This window comes from Eurosta solidaginis, chromosome 2 (genome assembly GCF_040869045.1).
Source record: "Eurosta solidaginis isolate ZX-2024a chromosome 2, ASM4086904v1, whole genome shotgun sequence".
In the NCBI taxonomy this organism is placed as follows: domain Eukaryota; kingdom Metazoa; phylum Arthropoda; class Insecta; order Diptera; family Tephritidae; genus Eurosta; species Eurosta solidaginis.
This window is the reverse complement of record NC_090320.1, coordinates 151,931,520-151,958,905: the sequence shown is the minus strand read 5'-3', so window position 1 is coordinate 151,958,905 and position 27,386 is coordinate 151,931,520. Positions and strand designations below refer to the sequence as shown.

At 40.9% G+C, this 27,386-nt stretch overlaps 2 protein-coding genes across 4 annotated transcripts in view; one reads left to right on the top strand and one right to left on the bottom strand.

The window, feature by feature from the left end:
• The window catches only part of dia (diaphanous related formin 1), a 506,452-nt gene extending 504,682 nt beyond the window's left edge, over positions 1 to 1,770 (bottom strand). Inside the window, exon 1 of the mRNA XM_067766335.1 lies at positions 1,706 to 1,770. The gene's annotated coding sequence lies outside the window, so the exon portion shown is untranslated. The remainder of the gene's footprint in view (positions 1 to 1,705) is intronic.
• Positions 1,771 to 1,854: 84 nt separating this feature from the next.
• On the top strand, positions 1,855 to 12,105 carry LOC137242415 (E3 SUMO-protein ligase ZBED1-like). 3 transcript variants are annotated; one of them, XM_067769712.1, is made up of 4 exons: positions 1,855 to 1,986; positions 2,044 to 3,226; positions 3,291 to 3,668; positions 11,936 to 12,105. In XM_067769712.1, the coding sequence occupies exons 1-2, from the start codon at positions 1,924 to 1,926 to the stop codon at positions 2,905 to 2,907; spliced, it is 927 nt and encodes a 308-aa protein (XP_067625813.1). In that variant the 5' UTR covers positions 1,855 to 1,923; the 3' UTR covers positions 2,908 to 3,226; positions 3,291 to 3,668; positions 11,936 to 12,105. The 3 variants fall into 3 exon arrangements, with proteins under 3 accessions (XP_067625813.1, XP_067625811.1, XP_067625810.1); XM_067769710.1 differs by lacking the exon at positions 11,936 to 12,105 and adding an exon at positions 3,719 to 4,359; XM_067769709.1 differs by lacking the exon at positions 11,936 to 12,105 and having other exon boundaries at positions 3,291 to 4,359.
• Positions 12,106 to 27,386: the final 15,281 nt, after the last annotated feature.

Genomic DNA, 27,386 nt, shown 5'->3' with positions numbered 1-27,386 from the left:
AGTTGAGGGGTCGACAGCTAATACGCTACCAAAAATATTGAGAGAGGTGACAAACGACGCGTCTTGACATCAGTATTAATAATTCGAAGGCGGAAAATAAAAATATTAACTCGTTCAAAAGATTTTCACGAAAATCCGGAAAAGACCCGGGGGTACCTCCGAAACCGGGGGTGTGATCCATAGTATTTTTGCGCAGAACACCTTTCTGAGTTGGCGGCCTTCGGCCGCGATTATAAAAAATAACCCTGCGTTACGCCATGCCAGGTCTGGGTGTGTGGTATAGCCGTGGCTACCGCCACGGTGATGCACAATTTTTTTTGTGGGTACAACCACAACAACAACCACATGAAAATCGCCAACTTCAACTGCAAATATCTCCGAACAGAGATAAAATTTTCGAGATTAATACGCGTCTTTTGACACCTCTCTCGATATTTTTGGTAGCGTATTGTATTAGCAGTCGACCCGTCAACTAGACTATTACCTATTTGCAGTTGAAGTTGGCGATTTTCATGTGGTTGTTGTTGTGTTTGGCCCCACAAAAAAAATTGTGCATCACCGTGGCGGTAGCCACGGTTATACCACACACCCGGACTTGGCATGGCGTAGCCCAGGGTTATTTTTTATAAGCGCGGCCGAAGGCCGCCAACGCACAAAGGTGTTCTGCGCGAAAATACTATGGATCCCGCCCACGGTTTCCGAAGTACCCACGGGTCTTTTTTCGGTTTTTCGTTAATATCTTTTGAACGAGTTAAAATTTTGGTAGTAGTGCAGTTTAAGGGGCCCAGCCTAAAGTTAGGCCTAGATTTTCGAGTGAGGTATCAAAAGACGCGTATTAATCTCGAGAACAGTAATCCGAAGGCGGAAAAGAAAAATTGTATCTCTGTCCGGAGATATTTGCAGTTGAAGTTGGCAATTTTCATGTGGTTGTTGTGTTTTTACCCACAAAAAAAAATTGCGGTAGCCACGGTTATACCACACACCCGGACTTGGCATGGCATAGCCCAGGGTTATTTTTTATAAGCGCGGCCGAAGGCCGCCAACGCAAAAAGGTGTTCTGCGCAAAAATACTATGGATCGCACCCCCGGTTTCGGAAGTACCCGCAGGTCTTTTTTCGGTTTTGGTTAATATCTTTTGAACGGGTGAAAAAAGTTAACTTCCGCTTTCGGATTCTGGATCTAGACGTGAATGCGTGGTCCAATTTTAGGGTGGAGCCCCTAAACTGCACAATTACCAAAATTTTTATTCTCCGCCTTCGGATTATTAATACTGATGTCAAGACGCGTCGTTTGACACCTCTCACGATATTTTTCGTAGCGTATTAGCAGTCGACCCCTCAACTAGACTATTACCTTTTTCTTTTCCGCCTTCGGATTATTGTTCTCGAGATTAATACGCGTCTTTTGATACCTTACTCGAAAATCTTGGACCAACTTTAGGGTGGGTACCGTAAACTGTACTACTACCCTACCAATTTTTGCAGGTTGTCTTGTTTTGATTTCGAATTCAAAACCCATTGCGAGCATTTTCTATTAGCAATATAGGAGTATTACATATATGAATTTTGGCTTGTCAGTTTTGTCAAAAGACGTGTATTAACTTCGACAACACAAAGGCGGAAAATAAAATTCATTTGTATCTGTCCAGAGATGGGATTCGTAATTGTGTAGCGAAGACGCGTCTGTGTCAGTCGTATAGAATTACCTTTAATCCTTTATAAGCCCATATACATATAACCGGGCAAACTTACACTTTAGCTTTCAACTAGTGATGGAAAACTATCGATGGCACTATCGATAGTATCGATAGTCGGGCACCATCGCCGCCATCGATAGTTTGGGAAAACCATCGATAGTTTTTCGACTTTTGTTACCATGCCTAAATTTTTTTAAAGCACGAAAAAATGGATAAATGGAAAATGGATGGCCGAAGTTGAAGCCACTGACGAAGCTAGCGGAAATGGGAGGATTAAGGGGCTATCTTTGGTAAATATTTATAATTCCTAACGTTTGCATGAAGATGTTAAAACGTTTATCTTAAAGGTATGGAAATATTTTAAAAAGTCTACCGACAAGAAGTTGGCTAAATGTCTTATATACCAAAAAGTATATAGGACAAGTGGCAACACGTCCAATTTGCGTGACCATTTGAAGAGAATGCAACCCAACATGGAAAATGAAAATGATCGTTGCTCAAGCGGCTCCAGTAGCATCCTATCATCAATGCGTTCAATAGAATCGCATTTCAAAAGAGGTGCCGAATATGATCCTACATCATCGCGAAAAAAAGAAATTGATAAGGCTTTGGCTAGACTAATTGGAGTTGACTTGCAGCCTTTCAGTATTGTTAATGATGAAGGATTTAGATCCTATACAAAAATACTAGATCCACGGTATGTGTTATCGAGCAAAACCACTTTAAAAAACGTACATATACAAAATATGTATGAGCAATGCCGGTCAAAGCTGCGTGATTTACTCTCAGCTGTTGAGTACCTCGCTATAACAACGGATTGCTGGACTTCGGCCGCCACGGAAAGTTGCATAACAGTAACGTGTCAATTTATTGATCCAGACTTTAGTATGCGAACGGCAGTACTATCAACTATGCCATTACTTGAAGCCACTAATCACAACGCTGACAACATTGCCAAATCTTTGCATAATATTTTTATTAACTATGATATTTTGGATAAGGTTACATACATTGTTACTGATAATGCTTCTAATATAACTAAGGCGTGCGAAATTTTGAAAAAGAAGAATCTTCCATGTTTGGCCCACACTTTGAACTTGGTAGTACAAAATAGTCTATTGCAAGACAAGGACAACATACATCTGGCTCCTCTGCTACAAAAGTGTAAAACGATTGTCACATTCTTTAAAAAAAAGTTCAAATGCAACTGAACGGTTTAAGAAGGCTCAAAATACCGAGACCCCTCTGAAACTTATACAAGAAGTTGCAACACGCTGGAATAGCTCATACATGATGATCAAACGAATATTGGAAACAATAGATGCCATTTCATCGGTTTTAATGGCAAATAGAAAAGCACCTGAACCGTTTACCGACGAAGAAATGTTACGCTAAAGCAAGTCGAGAAAATACTCTCGCTTTTTTATACATTGACGGTTAGGTGTTCCGGAAACGGGCTAACAATATCGCTTATAATTCCTTTGGTCAATGGGCTTTACCGAAATCTTTGCGAAATGGAAACTAAAATAGGTATATATGTTTTAATTTTTTTGCCGTTTAAAAAACTAAAAATCGCTATTTTTACTCTAACCAGATAACTTTACCGCTTTACGTTTGTGTAAAAGTTTAAAAGAAGGGGTTGTATAACGTCTCTTTCCATACGAGAAGAGAACCGCAACTAAAATTTCAACACTACTGGATCCTCGTTTCAAGAAAAAGGCTCATCTCAATCCTGAACGCAAACTCAGCTGCTATGCTTCTTGAATCAGAAATGAACTGTATAACACCTTCAGTGAGCGAACGGCCGATCGAAAATATTTCTCAACCCGGAGGTGATCCACTATTTCAATTCTTAGAAGATGCGAGGAATGAAGAAGTGACATCCCGAAAAGTAGACAATTTAATCACAAAAAGACAATACTTTGAAAGACCCAATTTAATTCAGAGTGCGAATATTTTAGATTTTTGGAAGGTATTTATTTTCTAAATATTGAGTAAATTTATACATAACATTTTCTTAAGACTTCAAAAGATGATTTTATACCTATGAAGACGGTTGCTTTGAAATATATCTGTATTCCGGCAACTTCGACAGAATCAGAACGCACATTCAGCAAATGCGGAGTTGTAAGTTCCGCACGGCGAAACAGACTAAAGCCCAAAAATGTGGATAAAATAGTTTTTCTCAATAAAAACCATTGGCTTTCTTGAAATACAAATCAAAATAATTGGGGTGTTCACAAGGTATTATAAATTATTATATCATTGTATAGTTTAAAACCGCTTTTACCAGCATTGTTGTTTATTGTACATACTTGATTATCGCCGTACAGCTGGCTTTCGTCGCTATTCAAATTTTTTATAGCAAACAACAATACTGATAAAAGCGTTTTTAAACTATACAACGATACAACACTTTACAACATATTGTGAACTCCCTAAATAGAAGTTGAGCGTTTATTTAAAAATACATACAGACATATGTATGCATGTAATGTACATATACGGAGTAAATGAAATGTAGATACATATGTATGTATGTACGTTGAAAACCTTTTTGAAAACCCCAATGTATATTTACCCTTCTCAAAATAGTTTTTAAAATAAAAACATACATACACTGTAAGCCGCATTTATATTCATTCATTCATTCATATTTAGTCTGATTAATTGTAAAATTTGTAGACTAACAAATAAATAAATAAATAAATAAAATTAACAATAAGTGTTTATTGGCAAAATTATTTCAGAAATCAACTTTATAATTTTTGCTATATTCATACATGAACTTCGCGTAGTCAACTTAAGAAAACTATCGAAACTATCGATAGTTTATTCGATAGTCAATCTCAAACTATCGATAGGTCTGACTATCGATAGTTTTACAACACTGCTTTCAACTGGTAAAACTCGTCAATAATATCGAGTATATTAATGGAGATCTAAAATATGACAATATATTCACAAATCAAATTCCCAGATTGCGCATTCACGAGTTCAAAATGATTCGTCCAACGCAATTACGCCACAGTTGAGTGCTTGAGCGAATGAAAAAACGAGAAAAAAGAGCTAAAGAAAAATTACGTATGACTTGCCCATAAAAAACAGCTGATCTTTTGTTTTCATGCGGAACCACAAATCACATACACATGATTGCGCATTGCGCATGTAAACAAAAGATCAGCTGTTTTTTATGGGCAATTTTTACGTCATTTTCGTTAAGTTCTTGTTTTTTCCTTCTTTCTTTCATTCGCTCAAGCAGTCAAGTGTGACGTAGTCGAGCAGAACGAAGAAATTTTGAACTCGTGAATGCGCAATCTTCTTTGTGTAATTTGTGTGACGTAACGATACTAACGATATACCTATATGACACTATTTTTTTTCTTGTATTTGTTTTTTGTATTTTATCTTCTTTTGCCACACTCCCTCCTAATACGGCTTCAGTAGTGGTGTAAGTTTGGCACACAATTCACTAACATAAGATTATGCATTCACAAGTTCAAAAATGCTTCGTTCTGCGCCACCACGTCACACTTGACTTCTTCAGCGAATGAAAGAAAGAGAGAAAAATGAGCTAAAGGAAAATTACGTAAAAATTGCCTTTAAAATAATGTTTACGTGTGCAATGCGCCACCTTCTATATCATTGTGAATGACAACTAAAAGGCCCCCCTACAAGACAGGTACCCGTTACCTAATCTATTACTTAATCGTCACCAATAACTTGTTCACCAATTATCGTCTTAATGACTTTTACATTGCTGTCTTGAAAAAGGTAACACATGCGCTCTCTCAAAATAGTGTACGTGTGACTCGCTGTCTCGCTCTTACCTATTGTGTTTTCGACATTCCTTCTAGTTCGATGTTATTTACGTTCTTAAGTTACTTCATCAGTTATGTTTTCGTTATCGCTAACCAAAACATATGCAACAACAACAACACGGGTAACTGGCCTATCGGTTACCTGCTGTCAAATCGCTTTTTCCATGAATGAAACGCGTCCTTTATGTTCAGATAATATTTAATTATAAATAATTCATATATACAATGTTTTTTTACAATTAAGATTATTCCCTTATTACTCTAGTGAACTTTACATATGTGTATATTGATATGTACAAGCTAATTAAGTACAATAACGTCTATTAGTAGCTGTGCCCTTTCTGTACCTTTCGAAGCTCAGTGATGATGCCCAATTTTTCCTGCGCTGGTGGTGTTGTTCAACATCAGTTTGCAGAGCCATATGAGTTTTGTAGAAATAATACCGGAAGCCCCAATTCGTGCTATCAAAGTCGATTTAAAGGTGTTATTGATCCTTTGGTCTTGACCCTTTCCCATAGTATACTTTTTAGCGCCTTATCTGTGGTACTAAAAAGGCGGGGGGATAGTTGTCGCAGTTTTCTTATAATTTGAGCAAATTTATGTTCTTCCTTCAGCTACAGCTGGAATATTTTGAATATTGCTATGCGCACATCGTCAAAATCAAACGTATACATATTTTTTTTGTTTACTTATGACAGTTCATTAATTATTCCGGAAAACATTAAAACGCAGAAAAAATATAATTGCTGAGATGTTAATAAAATTCTTGGGAAAATTTTAGAATAGCACCCCCGAGTTCGGGGTAAAACTTAGTATCAAATGAAAGAGGGAGTTGTCCCGATCACAAATATATACATTTTAAAGTGCGCAAACTTATAATTTAAAAGTTATTTGTTGTTAAAGTTTGCAATTTTAGCAAATTTCTATAGCACTTTAAATTAAAATTTACATATCTTTCAAAACCTTAATCCACATACATATCTATATAAATTGGCAACCATAAACTTAAATTACATTTTTGTATATTTCACATTTCATTTTTGCATTCTTTTTACTTATTATAAATGTTTTTATTAAATCAATCGCGGTTTTGTAACAACATGCACATTTATATATATATATATTTTATTGATGACATTACAAAGCTGTGCTGCCACATAAACAAAAACAAAACAAATATAAATATTACCTTACAACCTTTCAGTTAATAAAGAAAGAGGAAAATATATATTTTTACGGTAATAGTCTAGTTGAGGGGTCGACTGCTAATACGCTACCAAAAATATCGAGTGAGGTGTCAAAAGAAGCGTATTAATCTCGAGAACAATAATCCGAAGGCGGAAAAGGAAAAATTTTATCTCTGTCCGGAGATATTTGCAGTTGAAGTTGGCAATTTCCATTTGTTTGTTGTTGTGTTCATACCCACAAAAAAAACTGTGCATGACCGTGGCGGTAGCACGGTTATACCACACACCCGGACTTGGCATGGCGTAGCCCAGGGTTATTTTTTATAAGCGCGGCCGAAGGCCGCCAACGCAAAAAGGTGTTCTGCGCAAAAATACTATTGATCCGACCCCCGGTTTCGGAGGTATCCGTGGTTCTTTTTTCGGTTTTTCGTTAATATCTTCTTCACAGCCAGTTAAAATTTTAGTAAATTTTGCTTTTTTCATTACTGATTCACAACGTGGAAAGTTATATATCGAGCATTCCATGGAGAATGGTAAATTTTAGCAGACTTTCGGATTGCGGTCATTATTAATATTCAAACCCTAGAAGGTTTATTGTAGTCATATCAAAGTTCCCGAGGTGATCGGGCCAGTACCTCAATGGTGCTTGTTACCGGAACGTAGATTGATAGATAATTTATTGAGGATTGCACAGTGACTTGCACATCTCCTTCACAGCACCTCATCCTAGTCGACTTCCTTGATGGACCCTAGCAGTGTTCTTGGCTTGAGGGATTAAATGTAGGAATGCTCTGGCCATGGTGAGCCCATGGACTTACCCCTTCGTCTTGAGATTGCGTCCCATTCTTGGAGGATATGGCCGTTTACTGATCGATCACAAAATCGGCATGTGTTATTCGATAGTATGCCCAGGTTCTGCATATGGCTGTTTAGTCTATAATGCCCTGTAAGGACAGCTCTTGGGATTCTAAGGTCATCTTGTGACAGGTCTATTATTGCTTTGTAGCAACTTGTGATATAACCTCCAAACAGTATCTTAGATTTTCTGAAACCTGGCGTATTGCTCCAGTGTTCTTCTCTCTTCTCCCTCCCTTCTACTAATAAATGCTCCTGTAAGCTAACTGGCAGGAACGGCTCGGGATTGATGGGTGATGCAGTTGCTGCCTCTGTTGTTGTTGTTGTAGCAGTGCTTCGCCCCATCCAATAGATGTGACCGATCACAAATTGACATCAATATCCTCTAACGGAAGTCCAAGGAAACTTGCTGTTTCAACAGGGGTGGACCATAATGAAAGGGGTGTTAGAGTCGTTGGTTCCGCATTACAATTAAAGAGATGGTTGGTGTCAAGTGGGGACACATTGCAAGCGAGGCATACATTTTGTATGTCGGGGTGGATTCTGGATAGGTGACAGTTTAGCCTGTTACAGTATCCAGAACAAAGTTCAGCCGGAGTGACTCGCGTTTCCCTGGGGAGTATGCGTTCCTCTTCCGTAAGTTTTGGGTACTGTTCTTTGAATACTGGATTCACCGGGCAATTCCTGGCATAAAGGTCCGACGCCTGTTTGTGAAGTTCACCAAGGACCTGCTTGTGTTTTTTTGTTTCATACGGCTGAGTTCTCAGGTGCCATATTTCCTCAAAGTGCTTACGGAGATTACTCCTTAAGTCCCTAGGCGGTGTTGGCTACTCAATCAGATGTCTGTTGGGATGCCCAGGTTTCGCGAAGCGAAAAACTGGAGAGATCAGGGAGGTAGCCGTTTATTGTGTTGCAAAGCTCATCGATCTGTGGCCCTGGGCCTGTGGCCATTATTGTGCAGTCATCGGCGTAGGAAACGATAGTAACTTCTTCTGGTGGCGAAGGTAGCTTAGATATGTAGAAATTAAACAAAAGTAGGGATAGGACACCACCCTGAGGCACCCCCTGTTTAATTCTTCTTGGTTTAGATGTTTCATTTTTAAATTGCACCGATGCCTGCCGACCACCCAGATAATTTACGGTCCACCTTTTAAGTCATAGGGGAAGAGTAGACCCTTCCAGGTCTTGTAGTAACGTGTCATGGTTGACCGTATCAAAAGCTTTTGATAGGTCTAGCGCAACGAGTACTGTTCTATGGTGGGGGTTTTGATTTAAACCGCAATTTATCTGGGTGCCGATGACATTTAGCGCGGTGATGGTGCTATGGAGTTTTATGAAGCCATGCTGATGACAGGCTAGCTGCAAATTTGCTTTAAAGTAGGGGAGTAAAATGGCTTCAAGCGTCTTGGCTACTGACGATAGGAGAGATATCGGGCGATTTGACTCTCCTATGTTAGCTGGTTTCCCAGAATTTAGTAGCGGGACCACCTTGGCCATTTACCATTTTTCGGGCATGACAAAGGTGGAAAGAGACAGGCTGAAGACATGTGCTAAATATTTGAAACCCTCTTTCCCTAGACTTTTAAGCACCGGCATGGCTATGCCGTCCTTGCCGACTGCTTTGGATGGTTTAGCCTCACCGATGGCATCCTCAACCTCTTTGGGCGGTGATGGTAATTGGTGACGCGCTGGAATTATGTTTATGTGCGTGTCTGTTGGCCCTCCGTCTATCTTTGTCGACCGCTGAATGCATTATATATTGGCGGCAGAAAGCGCTCGCGCATTTTTTCGCATCCGACAGCACTTTATCGTCAAAGGTGATGGAAACTTTGTCATTGTGCCTAGACGGATTCGATAGGGACTTAAGGTGAACCAAAGTTTACCTACACCGGCAGAGAGGTTACAACCGCTTAGGTGCTCCTCCCATTTCCCCCGCTTGTGTTCATCCACAAACAATCCCTTATTTGGGGGTCGCCGGGATCGAGCTGTCTTATAAGGTCACGTTCTCTCGCTAAACTTGCGGCCTCCGCCAGGAAGTGGGGCCGAAATTCGGGAATTCTACCGGCGGGAATGAAACGAGCCGAGACGGATTTAATGACCTTGCGGAAAGCACGCTCCCCTTGGCGGGCAGCAAAGCGGTTGTCTGTAAAGGATTTCTATTCGTCCCACTTTCCTTTTTTAAAGTTAATGAAAGTGCGTTTTTCTGTGACGATGAAGTCGACAGAACGCCCGAGCGAAATAAGTATAGGCAGGTGGTCGGATGCCAATGTTACCATCGGCTGCCAGTTGACGCAGTTTACGAGTTCTGCGCTCACGATTGAAATATCCGGCGAACTGTGACAGCTTCCTACCATACGTGTGGGGGCGTCTCCGTTTATTGTGCAAAACGTCGTTTATTCTATTTAATCGCCAAGATCTCACCCCTACTGTCCGCCCAGTTGCTGCCTCTCTTTCCGGGTTGTCCGCCTGCTGTTGTTGTTATAGCTGTGCTTCGCCCCATCCAATAGGTGCGGCCGATCACAAATTGTCATCAATGTCCAAGGAAACTTTCTGTTTCAACAGGGGTGGACTATAATGAGAGGGGTGATAGAGGCGTTGGTTCCACAAAACATTTGAAGAGATGGTCGGTGTCATGTGGGGACACGTTACAAGCAGGACATATGTTTTGTATGTCGGGGTTGATTCTGGATAGGTAAGAGTTAAACTGTTACAGTACCCAGATCGGAGCTAAGCTAGAGTAACGCGCATTTCCTCTGCTAGTTTTGGGTATTGTTTTTTGAGTACATGATTCAATGGACAATTCCTGTCATAGGGGTCCGACGCCTGTTTGTGGATTTCACTGAGGACCTGCTTGTGTTTTTTAGCTTCATACGTCTGCGTTCTCAAATGCCGTATTTCCACATCATGCTTACGGAGATGCCTCCTTAAGCCCCTTGGCGGTGTAGGCTCATCAATCAGATGTCTGTTGGGATTCCCAGGTTTCTGAGTTTGCTTGGTTAGCATTTCATTTCTGTCTCTAATGGGGAGTATTCTCGCCTCATTATGTAGAAGGTGTTCTGGGGACATAAGAAGACAGCCCGTTGCGGTTCTGAGAGCAGTATTTTGGCAGGCCTGTTGCTTCTTCCAATGAGTAGTTTTTAGGCTTGGCGACCATATAGGGGACGCGTAGCATGCAATCGGCTGGCCAATTGCTTTGTATGTGGTAATGAGCGTTTCTTTGTATTTTCCCCAAGTACTACCAGCAAGGGATTTGACGTTTTATTACGGCTCTGGATTTTCGGTACAATTGCGGCTGCATGCTCACCAAAATGTAGATCCTGATCGAAACTAGAAAGATCGAGGAGATAGCTATTTACCTCAGAAACTAATTCATCCATTGAAGGGCCAGGTCCCATTGCCATAATCGTGCAGTCGCCGGCATAGGAAATGATTGTAACTCCTTGTGGGAAGGGAACCTTGATATGTAGAAATGAGATTAGGCGGCGATTGGACACCAGGGGGTCAGACGCTTGCTAACCATTCAGATAATTCATTTGATATAACGGATTCACTTTTTACCATAAAGAAAACTGTCTTATCCTATCTTAACTCTTAACAAAAAAAAAAAAAAAAAAAATCAAATAAATTAAAAATGTTCACTTATTTAACAATGTAGTATATATATGTATAATTTCTATGTAATTTCTAACTGTTATGTATAGTACTCAGCTGATGATTTTTATTCTGTAGCTGAGCAGTTTTAGATCTCGACGCTTAACAAACCTCCTCCTATCAACAACTCGGCAATAACAAATCCGTGCGTCATGCGGATGCGCCCCTCGCGCCGGTCGGGCGGGCTTTGGATGGTTTAATCCGTTGGGTATTATTATTATTATTATAATTAGCAGTTCATCTGTTTAGAAAGGGGGACATGTGTGAGCCTAATATATATGTATGTCTTGGAGTAGCGTGCTGTGTTTGACTGTGTCAAAAGCTTTTGACAAGTCAAGTGCCGCAAGCACCGTCCTGTCCCATACAAACCGATGGTTCAGATAAGGAGCTTTTCGTAATTTCTGCCTCATTTTAAAACCTACAAGTTTAAAATTTCATCAAATACTGACGTATACGTCATATGTTGTTCAGATAAGTGATTCATAGCTATGTCATGCAGACCACAAGAAACGTGAAACTTTGTATTCTCACACGAATTACCTACTTTTTGATTTAATTTTTATCTAAAAATTCGCTTCCTTAGTTCAGCTCTGTTCATAAAAGGTATGTCCCGTCCTTCCTTGTTTTAATTGATGTTGAAAACGACAAAGTTAATAGTGCCCTAAAGTCAAAACTATCACTCATTACCATATTGTTATTTCAATAAGTTTTTTTTTCTATTACAGCATCACCGTAACAATCGTTATAATTCAATACGTGTATCCTCTACCAGTACGTTGAAGCGACAAAGATATGATGAAAGCAATAAATATCCCTTGTAGGGAGTCTCGAAGGAAAGTTCATCCGGGAATCGAATATAAGCTAATCGCTAAGGACACAATGATTCCACTGCCTGGAGTTTAGAGAACAAAAGTCCCAACATGAGACTTCCTTGCTACACTAAAAACTTTTGAATGCCATAAATAATATAAATTGCTCGCTTAATGTATGATTGAAAATCAGAATTAAAATGTATTTATTATATATAATAATCTAGTGTCATGGTTTTACTGGAACAACTCCTTCAGAAATTACTGAACCGAATTGTGTATGTATATATGGTAGGTATGCGAGAACGTAGCTAAATATATTTCATACTTTTGGGTAACCACGGCCTGGCGATATCTACCTAAATGTGGCCCCGGAGACCATACAGCGAGGGTTTATATACCCTTGCTCTGCTCTGGAGATATAAAGCTATATATAAACCAGAAGTTCCACCAAGGATTTTTGTTTTGTTTTAACGTTATGGGTTTCAAACGAAAGATATGAACAAATGATGGTTTTTATTTCAATATCTTATTCTGCTCCGGAGGTATTGGCCTAAACTGGGGTCCAGATTAAAGGTAGACGTAGATGGTAAGGGCAACAGTAGAAACAGAGGCAAACTTAGAAAGGAAAAGGGTAAGAAGACATTAGTGTGATGGAGGGAGACTGAAAATATTAACGTCAGGGTAGGATATTCCCTATTACGGATTCAAAAGCAGGCCTGGCGAATTTCCGATGCGGTCGCCATCTAGAAACAAAAGCTGTAATATTGAACAAACACATCTACCCTATCCACAACTGCCTTTAACTTCGTTCGAAAATACCATTCCTAATGTAGTCATTTTTAGCTGATGGATCTTGGTATTAAGGCCCAAAAATGACCTATCGCAAAATAGAATGGTTTCCCAATGGCCACGGTAACATTGATACAACGCTGAATACTTAACAGAAATAAAAGCCCCTATTATGAGCATTTTTCGATCTTTGATCTTCGCTGGCTATCGAACATCGAAAATCGAATTTGAAATTGGTATTATGACATCTAATCTCTGTCGAAATTTTCGTTTGTATCTAATTTTGAAGCGAATAGAAATTTGTTGTCGACGCTGTATCTAATAGAAGAAAATAGCTTGAAACGTAAGTTTTTTGTGTTTATCTTCTACTTTTTTGCTACCTAATAGTAATTTTAAACTATTTGTATTTATCGTATATATTGTAGGATGCTTAATTTTATTAAATTTAATATCCACACAAAAATTATTTAAAAGAAAATGTTATATTTTCATAATGCAAAATTGAATAATAATGAAAATTTTTGAAAAATCAATTATTGAAAATGTAAATGTAGTAAAACCAATTAAAATTAGGAAGTTCAAAGTAACATAATAACAAAGTTAAATAAAAATAATTGAGTCAATATAATTTAAGAACCCTACATATAGGTCCAAGGTCGTGAATTCAAAGTAACCGCTTGGAAGATTGGTTTAAAAAATTGGACTAAATCCGTTTATAACAAATGGAACTTGCAGAAAGGATCAGGTGGAAAAAATTCCGAGTGCATTCTCGTACCCGATTCTCAGTTGAGACAATACCTAGCGCAAAATCTGAGAATGGTTGCCAATTTCAAAAAGGTTGGAATAGACTTGGCTCTTGTGCATTGTTGCAGCCATTCATCTTTACTGGATAGCAAGGCCATGAACGCTTCTATGGTCATTATGAACTTTTTAACACATGTAACAATATGTTTAGAAAGCTTAAATTACGCGCTGAAATTCATTTCAGCGTTTTATACTTCTGGCTAGTTGCAGTACTTAAGCCTTTTTCTTCATAATAAATAATTTTGCTTTTATTTTATTTGACAGATGATAGGAATGTGCTTTTCCGAACGGATGAATTTATCGAATTATCGAACAGTGACACTAGTCTTGATCGAATGAGTGTCATAATACCGAATGAAAATTCGTTCGATCAACTCTTTCGATCACAGTCGAAGATCGAATTTGTCTCATAATAGGGGCCAAAATTAAACTTGTATACTTTATTAAATTAACTGTTTTGTATGCTGTCTTAAAAAAGGTACTGTGTTACACGATTGACAAAAATTCAAATTAATTCATATAATTCATTTAAATTTGCTGACTTCATGTATGTATATACATTTATTTATTAGTATATCGACTACTGAGTGGAATACATTGGCTGCCAGTTCGATAGCGCCCTATTTCAGAAGCATGGCATCTTCCAAACAAATTCTGAAACAAGTCGTTTTCGAACTAGCAGTCGAGGTATTCCACTCAGTAGTCTATATATAGTCTTGTTTTTTGTAACAAAAGTAAATTATCAAATTCAAAATATATTTGTCTAAGTACCACAAAATTAAATTCCTCAATTCAATAATTTTAAATTTACATATATATTTACACACATTAATCACATAATTCAGTTTATAAATTCGCTTACTTGCCTAAAATACTAACGATTATTTTTTTAATACTTAATTTACCCTTAGCCTTTCGAAATAAATAGACTACCACTAAGTTTTTAAATTCATTGCTTATCACATTTTAATTCATTGTTGTTTCTTTTTTTTAACTTTTTAATTTTAAGAACGTGAGCCTAACGTGTTGTGAAGCACCTGAAAAATGCTGAAATACATTGAATCAAATTTATTTGCTTAAATATATTAGTAAACAACTTGTACGTATGCCACACTTACACTTCAATACTTGTGATAAATATCACAGTCATACAACACTTGAAGGTGATTGTAGAAGTATTGAAGTGTAAGTGTAACATACGTACAATTTGTTTACTAATACATTTAAGCAAATGAATTTGATTCAATGTATTTCAGCATTTTTCAGGTGCTTCACAACACGTAAGGCTCACGCTCTCCCAAGTTTATACAACAGATGCACTGAGTACACAAAAGCCCCTTGGCTTAATGAGCATTTAATTTCTCCGAAATCATACTTTTTATATCTTCGTAAAATTTTCTTTTCAACTCCAACTTTTTTTCATAATAATTCTCCTTTGCACTCTTTCTTTTTCGGGGATTGCTTGTCCAATAGTCAAAGGTAATCGGTTGGAGGCTACATAGCACAATGACTCTGGGCTGGAAAATAAGTTTCCACTGGATGATGGTACATCTCCTAAAGGATCGCGATTGCAATTCGACAAATCCCTTGACGTGGAAGCCATATTTCACAGTGACTCTGTGTTCGATGATGAGTTTTGACTGAACAACAGGGTATCAAGAAGTAAACGTGACTATCAATAAATATAAACAAATATTGTATTTAAGATAAACTAATAGGTGACCAATTAGTGAAATATTTACCAACAGCAGCCAACGAACACCTCTCAGAGATAATGGCCTTTGGATTCTTGAGCCTAAATTGAGGGTGTAAGAATTTGAGATTATTGGCTCACGGCCAAACATCTCATCCATTTCTCCCATAAATGGAGCTTGGCCATATGTAGCACCGGTCTGCCTGTTGTTGTCTTTGGCGCTTTTATAAGCGATCAAAAGCGTGCGCATCTTCGCCTCCAATGCCTCTATTGTTACAGTGGTATCCTACAAAATCAATATAAAACATAATCAACTTTTTGAATACAAAATTTAGTAAAATAAACATACCAAGAAGCCTCGTGCAAACATATCTTCAAACACGTTCACGTAAGCATACTTCTTTTTCCTGCTATGCTTAAACTCGTCCTTTCGGGCACTATAGCACTGCAACAAAAGAAGCGTCCTACGTTTCCTTGATTCTTTTCTAAAAAAATTTAATAAATATGAATTATTTAGAATTTTTTATAATATTTTCACAAAAACACTTACATTTCTCCTGATGACATTTTGTTTTTTAATTAGGAATGGTAAACCAGATTAAAAAAGTCGACAAAAACTACTTATTGAAACTTGGAAGTACTGATTTTATATTCTACTATTTCATAAGCGACAAAGAAACTTGTCTCTTAGCAATCTTAAGCGTAAACGGATATACGCGTGTTAAAAAACACGGCTATTATAACAAGGGATAATTGATTGATGTTACGAAGGAAATTAGACGTGCTACAAAAACAAACAAATGCAGATGACTGTTTAATTCAACAACAACTGTTTAATTCATTATCCGGAGTTCTTGTATGGACGTGCAGTATGAAAAGTGCAAAGTACTGCTAAAACTGATTTCCCCGAGTAACCCGGGAACGAATTGATGTGACTACGCATATTCTTCTTTAGCAGCAGGGTCTAGAACCAGTTCCCTGTTGGACAGGAAAATAAACGTTTGGTTATCTCCAAGTTGATCATATGCTATTACATATACTATACTCGTTTGCTGCATCCGACCAGTACATCCAACTTTCACAGATTTTCTGAGCTCAACAAGGGTATCCTCCTGAATGGTGCAGATTTGTTGCACGCTGCGGCCTGGCCGCTCACCCAACAACACAAGAGACGACGGAACTTTCCTTGGGACACCCAAGGTCACTAACGCTTCTCATGGCTCCAGCGGGTTAGGGGGCTTAGAGTATACCCGCGGAAGGCATGCCTGCGTAAGAGGCGATTAAAATACCAAATTGGTTCAGGGGATTGTGTAGCGCAACCCGTTCAATGGGTTGCCAGCGCAATATATAGCTTCCCCAACCCAATTGTGAACCTCACCTACCCGTGGCGATTCCTGTTTCTTTAACAGCCGAGGCTCTGGCGACCCCATGTTCCTTATGGATCTACATTTGAAGGCGCTTAGTTAGCTGACATCGCTTACTTAAACGGTTGATTCTAAAGTAAAAACCAAAACAAAATATAGGTTAGGTTTAACTGGCGGGTTCATGACGACCTCACATAGACTGAATGAGTCCGTAGTGTTACCAGAAGTTTGTTTTAACGTCAAGCTAAAAACCCTATCAACAACCAGGACATGTTATAAAATAACCCCCTCCTCTTGACAAATATCAGAAGCTTCCTAGAACTTAAGCCGCTTGCTGCTTCTAGATCTGATAGCTGTCAGTTGGAGTCTTAGCCTGGCAAGGGCAGGGCACGAGCACATAACGTAATCGATCGTTTCCTCCTCAAACCCGCACTTTCTACATCTGCTATCACTGACCAAGCCTAATTTAAAGGCATGTGACGCGAGAAGGCAGTGTCCAGTAAGAATACCCGTCATGAGTCTACAGTATACAGTTTAATGATAATGAAAATATAAGAATCAGTGTTTATGAATAACATATTTTAATTAATCTCTTACAACAACGTGATCGGTGGCTACATCGCCATGTAGATAGTGTGGTGTTCCACCTTGTATAAACGTAGGTACTGTATGTGCTCAACCGTGCAAATGCACATAAGCAGTAACATTATTCACATAAACATAGCTTGGTATTTGTGCAGGCATCAATATAGCATACATTGTTCCAGTTCGGTGTGCACCAGCCACTGGTACAAACACTTTTGAATGCATAGCTTTCATATAGATTGAATGTCCAGCAGTGCTCCGGTTGTGCCAAAATGTAATGAGCTGCTCAGTCTCTTGGTGCGGCTGTATAGGTATGGGCGGGTGCAATGTATTACTAATATGCTCAAGATCGTATGGTACATAGATGGCTCGAAGACGCCAGAGGGGATTGGAGCCAGAGTTTTCGGACCCATAGCCAAAATATCAGTAACTCTAAAAGCACATCCGAGCATTTTCAAGCGGAAGTATTCGCCATAAGTTAGTGCGCTAAGCTGAACCTTCAGCGCTGATACCCCAATGAAACAATTGCCATTCTCAGTCAGGCAGTCAGGCCCCACTAAAGGCATTTGCGGCGTTCGAAATAAAGTCAGCACTGGTCCTTCAGTGCATAGAAAAGCTAGATCAATTAGGAGCACACAACGTAGTACTGTTGCCCTGGGTCCTAGGCCACAGGGGAGTAGAGGGTAATGAGCAGGCGGACTCAGTGTTTAATTTATTGCGTCCCTCCCACAAATTGTCATCCTCCCAGCAGATCCTTGCAGCGGGTCTGCGCCATACTCTCCCCTTCCGGGAAGGTATCGACCCCAATCCGGGTCCTTCTCCTGACCCCGGTCCTGAGAAATGAGTTTGCTGCGTTTGCCGGAAAAGAATATTTTTAGGACGGTCATATATATAAGGGCCTGAAATATTTCAATGAACTTCCTAATCACATAAAAAGTAGTAATGACTTCAATACTTTTAAAAAAAATTTTTTTGGAGCATTGTAAAACCCGTCCAATAAGATAAAGTTTTTCTCCTCTTATTTTTTACATGATATATCCGATACTGGAGCGCGAAAAGGGAATGGTAATATTAGAAGCAGCAAAATACAATGCATCCGGCCCTAAGGAAAAGAAAATCGGTCGCCACCTGTAACTCCAGACAGTTCCAACAACTAATTTCGCTGGAATTCGGTATTTCCAGCTGATATTTACTGTTGCTGATCGGGATCACTCGCATTCCGACAGCTTTAATATAACAATAAAATTATATAATGTGTAACAAAAATAACGAAAATAAGGCCAAACAAAAGTTGGAGCAGGGGGGATTGGAAACACGTTCTTTTCAACCTCCCATTATATGTTGAGCTGTGCTAATCGGAATCTTCATGCATTCCGACAGCGTCTTTACTAAAAAAAGTGGAGGGGTGATTGGATACACGTTATTTTCAATTTCCAACATCCAAAGACATGTTTAGCTGTGTTGATCGGAGACTAATACATTCCGACAGCTTAAAATACACATATAATTAAAAAATATAAGTTCCAGATTTTGTTGCCTTAAGCTGCGAGCACTGGAGGATTGGAAACGCGTCCTTTCCAACCTTTCTTAAATGAGATGCTCCCAGACTCGTCCCTTTGTCACGCTAGTAAATATGCTGATCGGAATCACATGGCATTCCAACAGCATATTCAATAGAATTAATTGTACTTAGTAGTTTAAGTTTTAGGCCTAAACAGCCGTAATAATAAATAAATTAAATTAAAAAAATAAATACTCTTGTCAGTGTTTCACGTGCAAGGGATGGTTGCATCGGACAGGTTGCTCTGGGCTAGATTCCAAAATCCAGCGTCCCCATAACTTTTATAAATCTTTTGTGGCTCTTGTTGTCCACGGCCTCATTACATTATGAGGAAGTACGGCACCTGAGAACACAGCCGTATGAAGCTAAAAAACACAAGCATGTCTTCAGTGAACTCCACAAACAGGCGTCGGACCTCTATGCCGGTGATTCCTGTACTCAAAGAACAAAATTAGCAGAGGAGGAACGCACTCTCCCTAAGGAAACGAGAGTAGTCACTCTAGCTCAACTTCGAGCTGGATAACATAACAGGTTAAACTCTTACCTATCTAGAATCAACCCCGACATACAAAACATTGTCCTGCTTGTAATGTGTCCCCACATGACACCAACCATTTCTTTAACTGTATTGTGGAACCAACGCCTCTAACACTCCTCTCATTATGGTCCAACCCTGTTAAAACAGAAAGTTTCCTTGGACTCCCGCTAGAAGGAATTGATGACAATTTGGGATCGGTCGCACCTATTGGATGGGACGAAGCACTGCTATAACAACAACAGCAGGCGGACAACCCGGATAGAGAGAGCAACTGCATGACCCATCGATCCCGAGCCGTTCCTGGCAGTTGGCTCACTCAATAAATGCCCCTAATAGTAGAAGGGAGGGAAAAGAGAGAACACTGGCGCAATATGGCAGGCCTGAGTCAATCTAAGTTACTGTTAGGGGGTTACAGCACAACTAGATATAGGGCATTAATAGGCTTCTCAAAAAGATAACCTAAGAATCCTAACGGCTATTCTTACAAGACACTGTAGACTGAACAGTCACATGCAAAAGCTGGGTATAATATCGAACAACACATACCGATTTTGTGATGGATCAGCAGACGGCGGACCATATTCTTCTAGATTGCGGCGCAATTTCAAGGCGTGGGGCTAAGTTTATGGGCTCACCATGGCCAGAGCATTCCCACATTTAAACCCTCAAGCCAAGAACACTGCTGGGCTTCATCAAGGAAGTCGGCTAGGATGAGGTGCTGTGAAGGAGATGTGCAAGTCACTGTGCAAACCTCAATAAATTATTTATCTATCCACGTTCCGGTAACAGGCACCATTGTGGTACTAGCCCCACCATCTCGGGAACTATTGACATGATTACATTAAACCTTCTAGGGATTGAATATTAATAATGACCGCAATGCGAAAGTCTGCTAAAATGTACCAGTCTCCATGGAATGCTCGATATATAACTTTCCACGTTTTGAAAGAGTGATGAAAAGAGCAAAATTTACTAAAATTTTAACTGGCTGTGGGTAGTAAGGTGTTGATGTCCTCTGTTTAGGGGAGCTGGCAATACAAAATTTACCTGCTTTTTTTCTGCTGTGGGATGTAGCTGTGGTGGCGGTTGAAGCTGGTGGCGGTGGCTCCTGGGCTGGATACTATAGAGTTCAGTTTTTCTGCATCGGGTTCGGCAAAGGTTGCGTCAAAGCTAGAAATGTATAGCGAAGGGATAGTCGCACTGAATCTGGCACTATTGTCTGTGGAAATGATATTCCTTTGCAATGACTCCGAACCGAAATGATTAAGAGTGGCACTTAGTTAATTTGGTTTCACTATTTTCTTTAATTTAAAGAGGGTTTCTTCAATTCTAATTACAAATTTTTATTTTCACACCGAATGGTTAAAGAGAATTTCGAATAAGTAAAAATAAAAGAAATGTCAAAAACAATAATATAAATGTATGTATGTAGGTACATAGTCACATCTGTCAACCCATTGTTGGGGTTGCCAGAGAGGTGAAATACGCTCGCGTGTTAGCGTAAAATACAAACATTTCAAATTCTTAAGTTTAATAAATATGTACGTAATATATGATATTACGTATTTGTACGTGCAAATAATTCAGAATGCGTACTTATACGTAAAAGGTACATATATCAATAAATTCAATATAAAATTCAGGTAAATTCAGGTTTAGGTTTCCTTAAGCCTAATTTCTATTAAATAGAAGGGTTGGCTGTTGGCGACTACGACAGTCGCTCAAACATCATCCCCGCCCTAGGCGCGTTCAGCGGCTAGAGCCTCCTGTAGCTCCTTAAGGGTCCGCAATGCATCTCGAACGAGGATTTGGGACACTCTTCCTCTAGCGTTGGCGGTTTGCAGCCCTTGTGCGGTGCATCGAATGGTGCGTCGTGCGATGCTGGGTGCTGCTGAGGGAATGTTGTTTCCCGGGCGAGAACGGGGTTGCCCGGTGGCGGCAGGGGGTGCCGGTACGGCGGATCTGCCAGGCCGGGGTGCCTGGATGGCGCGCTGGGCGCTTGGGGTAGCGTCCCGCCGATGGAGTAGGGAGTGATGTCGCGCTCCACAGATCCGGCATCTGTCGTATGAGCTGCACTCGCTGGTGATGTGAGATAATGCCAAGCAATTCAGGCAAAACTCATGGGCTCGTGCAAGCATCCATCTCTGGGGTGGTTTCATTTTTTTTGAATATGACGCAGTTCCGAAGAGCGTGCTGACGGGTGCATATGCGGCACCGTCGGTAATCTGTTATTAGTGTCGAGCTGCGTGATTCATTGGCGCGGATGGGAGCAACGATCTCCGACCGCACTGGTCTTCGTGACGACGACTGATTTGCACGATCCATAGCGATCTGTAATTACAGTTGTAAAAGTATTTTAGTGGAGAGAAATACTGATACAGGGGATTTCAGCTGGCATTATGTTGCAAAATACGACATATTAGTGACGGTGATGTGGTAAGAGTGGACAGAGGTAGTTTGAGAGTAGCTACGAATTCTCCGGGGTTGCCCGAGAGGGTGGGCTTTCAGTCTGAGGGAGGAAACAGAGCTTGACAAGTGGTCGTGTGAGGGTGCCGGTTTGAGTACGAACGTCAACAACACGTATATGGCCGTCAGGACCTGGATGTATTTTTTCAATCCGTCCAAGGCGCCATTCAGTCGGGGGAAGTGAGTCGTCGTAAATGCAGACACACTCACCGACCTTGGGTTCGGGTTGTGGATTTTTCCACTTCTGCCTTTTTTGGAGATCCTTTAGGTAGTCTTCCTTCCACCTTTTGCTGAACTGATGCTGTAAACTTTTTACCCTGTCCCATCGGTTTATAAGAGATAAATCCGCGTGATCCACTTCAGGGATAGCGAGGAGGGGGCTACCTCGGAGAAAGTGGCCGGGGGTCAGCGCGGTAAACTCTGTGGGATCTTGGGATAAAGGTGAGATAGGACGAGAGTTTAATACGGCCTCAATTCTTACCAAGAGGGTGGTAAATTCTTCAAATGTGAACTTGTGGGTTCCTGCAGTCCTCTTGAAGTGCAGTTTGAAACTCTTCACTGCAGACTCCCACAAGCCGCCCATGTGGGGAGCTCCGGGCGGAATGAATTTCCAATTAATGCCCTGGGGAGAGTATTTTGCGATTACTTCTTGAGAGGCAGTTTTCATGAAGTCAACGAACTCTTTTTCCGTCGCTCTTTTAGCTCCAATAAACGTTTTGCCGTTGTCACTCATCATTGTGGCAGGATATCCACGACGTCCGACGAAGCGAGCGAATGCTGCGAGAAAGGCATTTGTTGTTAGGTCCGAGCACAGCTCAAGGTGGACAGCTTTTGTCACGAAACAGACAAAAACGGCCACGTAGCCTTTCAGTAAGGTGTGAGACCTTAGCAAGGAGGCTTTTATTTGAAAAGGCCCCGCAAAGTCGACACCGGTAGTGGTGAAAGGCGGAGCATATGTGCATCGTTCCGGGGGCAAAGCCGCCATGATTTGCGATCGCATTTGCTGCTTGTGGAGGGTACAAGTTTTGCACTGATGTATGCATCTCTTTATGAGGGGTTTAAGTCGTGGAATATAGAGATCCTGTCTGAGGCATTGCTGCATGAGACGTATTTCGGCATGGAGAAGAAGTTCATGGAGGTACTGTATATAGAGGACAGCGAATCTTGATTTTTCTGGGATAATAACGGGATGTTTTTCATTGTAAGTCAACGTCGAATGAACTAGTCTACCATGAACCCTGAGGAGCCCGTTTTCATCGAGGTATGGGTTGAGGGTTAGAAGAGAGCTTCTTTGATCAATGGGGTTTGCATTTTCCAAGCATGCTCTTTCGCGAGGAAAATATCGGGTTTGTGTTAACGTCACAAGTTTATTTTTCGCTTTGCGGAGATCTTCATGAGACAGAGAGGGAGTGTAAGCGGGTTTAATGCCTCGAATTCGGTCCTTGAGATTATTAATGAACCTGAAGGCATATGCCATGACCCTGAGGGCGCGAGGAAATGACGAAAATCGATCCAATACATCGGGGTCATCTTCAGCTGAGTATAGTGCTTCGACTCGGCGCATTTCAGGCGGGTTGATGCTGCGGGTAGATGGGTTTGGCCAAGCTTCGGGGGGCTGGGTCAGCCACGCAGGGCCATTCCACCACAGCGAAGAATTTGCCAAGTCCATGGGTTTGCATCCTCTAGTGCCCATGTCTGCTGGATTGTCGCGACTGCCTACATGCTTCCAGGAGGCGCTTCCGACGAGATCCATAATTTCAGCTGTTCGATTGGATACGAAAGTTTTCCAAGCGTGGGGAGGCTTTTCGAGCCATGCTAACACAATTTCCGAGTCAGACCACATGTAAAGATTTGTAAGAGAGAGCTCGAGATGGGATTGTACGACGGCGATTAGTCGGGCAAGGAGTAGAGCTGCACATAGTTCTAGTCTTGGAAGACTGGTAGTGCGAAGAGGGGCAACCTTGCCTTTAGCGACCAGAAGGTGGGACGAAGTGGTGGCACCGTGGGTTGTTCGCAGATATATAGTGGCGCAATATGCCTTTTCTGACGCATCGCAGAAACCATGCAGTTCAACCTGCTGGTTCGGCATGTAGTCAACCCATCGAGGTATCTTTATATCTGAGATGTTGGGTAAATTTTTTGCGAACTGCGTCCATTTAATGAAGCGGAGGGGCTTCACTGGTTCATCCCAGCCAGTTCCGTCTATCCATAGCTCTTGGAGTAAAATCTTGGCCTGAATCATAATCGGCGTAAGCCACCCTGCGGGGTCAAAAAGTTTTGCGACCGAGGAGAGAATTTGTCGTTTTGTATTAGCGGACGAGAGGGGTATTGAGTCCACTGTATACGAAAACGTGTCGGTCAGAGCGTTCCACTGTATGCCGAGAGTTTTGGTGTTGCTTGCTTTCTCGAATTCCAAAAGATTGGTATCTAGCAAGTCCTCTTCTTTGATGTTTTTTATTATACTGGGGTGATTGGCCGTTATTTTCCGTAATGGAAATCCTGCTGACGCTAACACTTGGATGACTTGGGAGAGAGATGTTTCAGCAGAGAGAATTTCATGGCTGCCAGAGAGAATGTCATCTACATATGTTTCTTTCGTCAAAACAGGGACGGCTTTGGGGAAAGTTTCCTTTACATCTTTGGCCAGTTGGTGAAGAGTACGTATGGCGAGGTAGGGGGCACAGTTCACACCAAATGTGACTGTTTTCAGACGATAGTCTTTTATGGGGTCGCTCGGAGATGAGCGAAAGACGATCCTCTGATAGTCTCTGTCGTCTTCATGCATTATGATTTGACGATACATTTTTTCTACGTCTCCGTTAAAAACAAATTGGTAGGTACGCCACTTGAGAATCAGAAGCATCAGATCGGGCTGGAGGGTAGGGCCGGTATAAAGAACGTCGTTGAGCGCATGTCCAGATGCCGACTTCTTTGAGGCGTTAAACACGACCCGCACCTTTGATGTCTTTTTCTCGGGTTTGACAACTGCGTGATGAGGAAGATAAAATGAGAGGCATTTTCCTACGTCAAATTTTTCATAGGAGCCGGTTTCCTCCATATGATCGAGGGTGAGGTATTCTTCTAGAACACTATCATATTGAGTCTTTAAATCCCCTTTCTTCTGCAGACTTCTCTCCATTCCAAGAAACTGGCTTAGAGCTGAAGACCGAGAGTGGGATAATGAGATTGACTCTGGGAAGCTGGGTTTAAACGGCAGCCTTACGATATAACGACCGTTATCATCGCGTGAGGTTGTGGCTGCATAGAAATTTTCGCAAAACTCGTCTTCTGGGATTATTTGGGGTTTGGTGGGAACTTCCTCCAATTCCCAGAATTTACGCAATAGCGAGTGAAGATCTTCGTTCGACACTTCTGACACTTGCATGCAGAAAGCGTTTACCAACACAGGAGCTCTACCGCTCAGAATCCATCCAAAAATGGTTTTCTGCGCTAGGAGATGGGGGGAAAGTTTCTCAACGCCATTTTGGATGATTTGCGGTATTACATCACTGCCTAGAACGAGATCTATTTGCGAGGGGGAGTGACAGTTCGAGTCTGCGAGGTTGAGGTGTGCCCATTTTGCTTGAAGCTCGCTAGTGAGCTTAAGCGAGGGGAGCATTTTTGTTAGCCGGGGTAATACTATTGCCTCTGCACTTATTCTGGTTTTGAAATCGGGGGATACCAAAGCCAGAGAGCACAATTTTTTTGAGGTCTGAACTACCTTGCCGCCCATCCCTGATATTTCAAATCTAGAGGGTTTGAATGGGAGCTTGAGTCTATCTTGGGCTCTGGTAGAGATAAAGGTTCGTTCAGATCCCTGATCCACAAGAGCTCGTAGTTTAAAAATTTCTCCTTTATGCTCTACGGGAACGATAGCCGTGGGTAAAATTATTTCACAATCGTTTTCGGAATAAAACGATTGCACTTGGCTTTTCTGCGAGCATGAAGGGCTTTCATCCAGAGCATTGGCTTGATCGGGAGTATTACCGGGTGAGACTGTGGAATTCGTGGTCGTGGCTTGTGAGGCTGTCCTTTGCAATCGTGAGGGTTGTCTTTTCGGTACTTGAGATGTGTTTTCGTGAAGCACTGAGTTGTGCCGATCTTGACATTGATTGCAAGTTTGAGTACTGGAACAGTCTTTCAATATGTGTGACTGAGAGAGGCAATTGAAACACATATTGTTTTCTCTCACAAACCTTCTGCGATCAGAGGTCGACAGCTTCTTAAATTTGAAGCAACTTATAAGGGGGTGAGATGAGGTTTTACACAAAGCGCACTTGTACATTGTTCGCTGCTCTGTCATATGAGATTGGGTGTGGGAGGTCGATCTATTTTGAAACGCATGTGACTGTTGGGGTTTAAATGGCGGCCTAGTTTGAGGAGGAGTGAATTTACTTTTACTTGGGCGCCATTGATCAACTCTTTCTACCACTTCGTATCGCGTTGTGAGGAACTGGTCCATTTGGGACCAGTTGGGAAGTTCTCTTCTTGAGGTTAGAGATTGCTCCCACAACGTGACTGTATTTTCTGGGAGTTTAGAGGTAACCAGATAAATAAGTATGGGGTCCCAGTTATCTGTGGAGACTTGTTGCGTGGCGAGAATTTGAAGGCAATTATTTACCGACGATTGCAACCTTTGAATGTCTTCACTGTTTTCGGTAGTGATAGTTTTTAAGTTCATCAGGGCCCGTATTTGGTTATCTACGAGAACTCGTCTGTTCTCGTATCGGGCCTTTAGGGCTTCCCACGCTAAGGCAAAGTTGTCGTCAGTCAAGGGAAATTGGTTGACTATTTGAGCTGCCTTTCCTTGGGTTTTGTATCTGAGGTGATACAATTTTTGCGCTTGGGAGAGTTTCGGGTGGTTAATATAAACGGCTGTGAACATGTCACGAAATGAGGGCCATTTTTCATAACCACCATAAAATATTTCGGTATCGCAGGGAGGGATTTTTAGCGAAATACCGGAGTTATCGGGTGGACCTGTTGTGACGGTAGAGGGCGCGGGGGCATTTGCTTGTTTAAGCAACTGAAGCTGGTCTTCGATCTGGGCTTTTGTGTCTTCGTATGCTATGAGACAGGACCTGTATATGCTATTAGCAGATGTTGGAAAATCTTCGGGCAGGTCCTGATCTGGGGTTTCGACAATCTTATCGAAGACGGTTTGGACTCTGTTCCAAAATTTGTCTATATTGGCGTTTTTTATTTTGAGTGAGGACTCCGTGTTGTCTTGGAGCGACGTCGACCTAAACCGAGCACAATATTCCAAAAAATTGTCCGTTTCGGATGTAAATTTTTTGTGGGCAGACGAGATTTTAAATTTTTTAACTCCTTGAGTTTTGGAGCCACCTTTTTTGGTTTCATCGTCACTCATTTTTGAGCTTTGTTTTATGTCGCTTAGAGTTGAGAATTAACAAAAAATTTAACTTCAGAGAGAAAACTTTTTTTTTTTTTTTGAAGAGAGAGTATTTGCTTTTAACTATGTGAGGGAGTTACGTTTAAATATTCACGTTAAATAGCAAGAGAGAATACTTTTCAAAACCAAAAAAGTTTTTAAGTTAAATTTA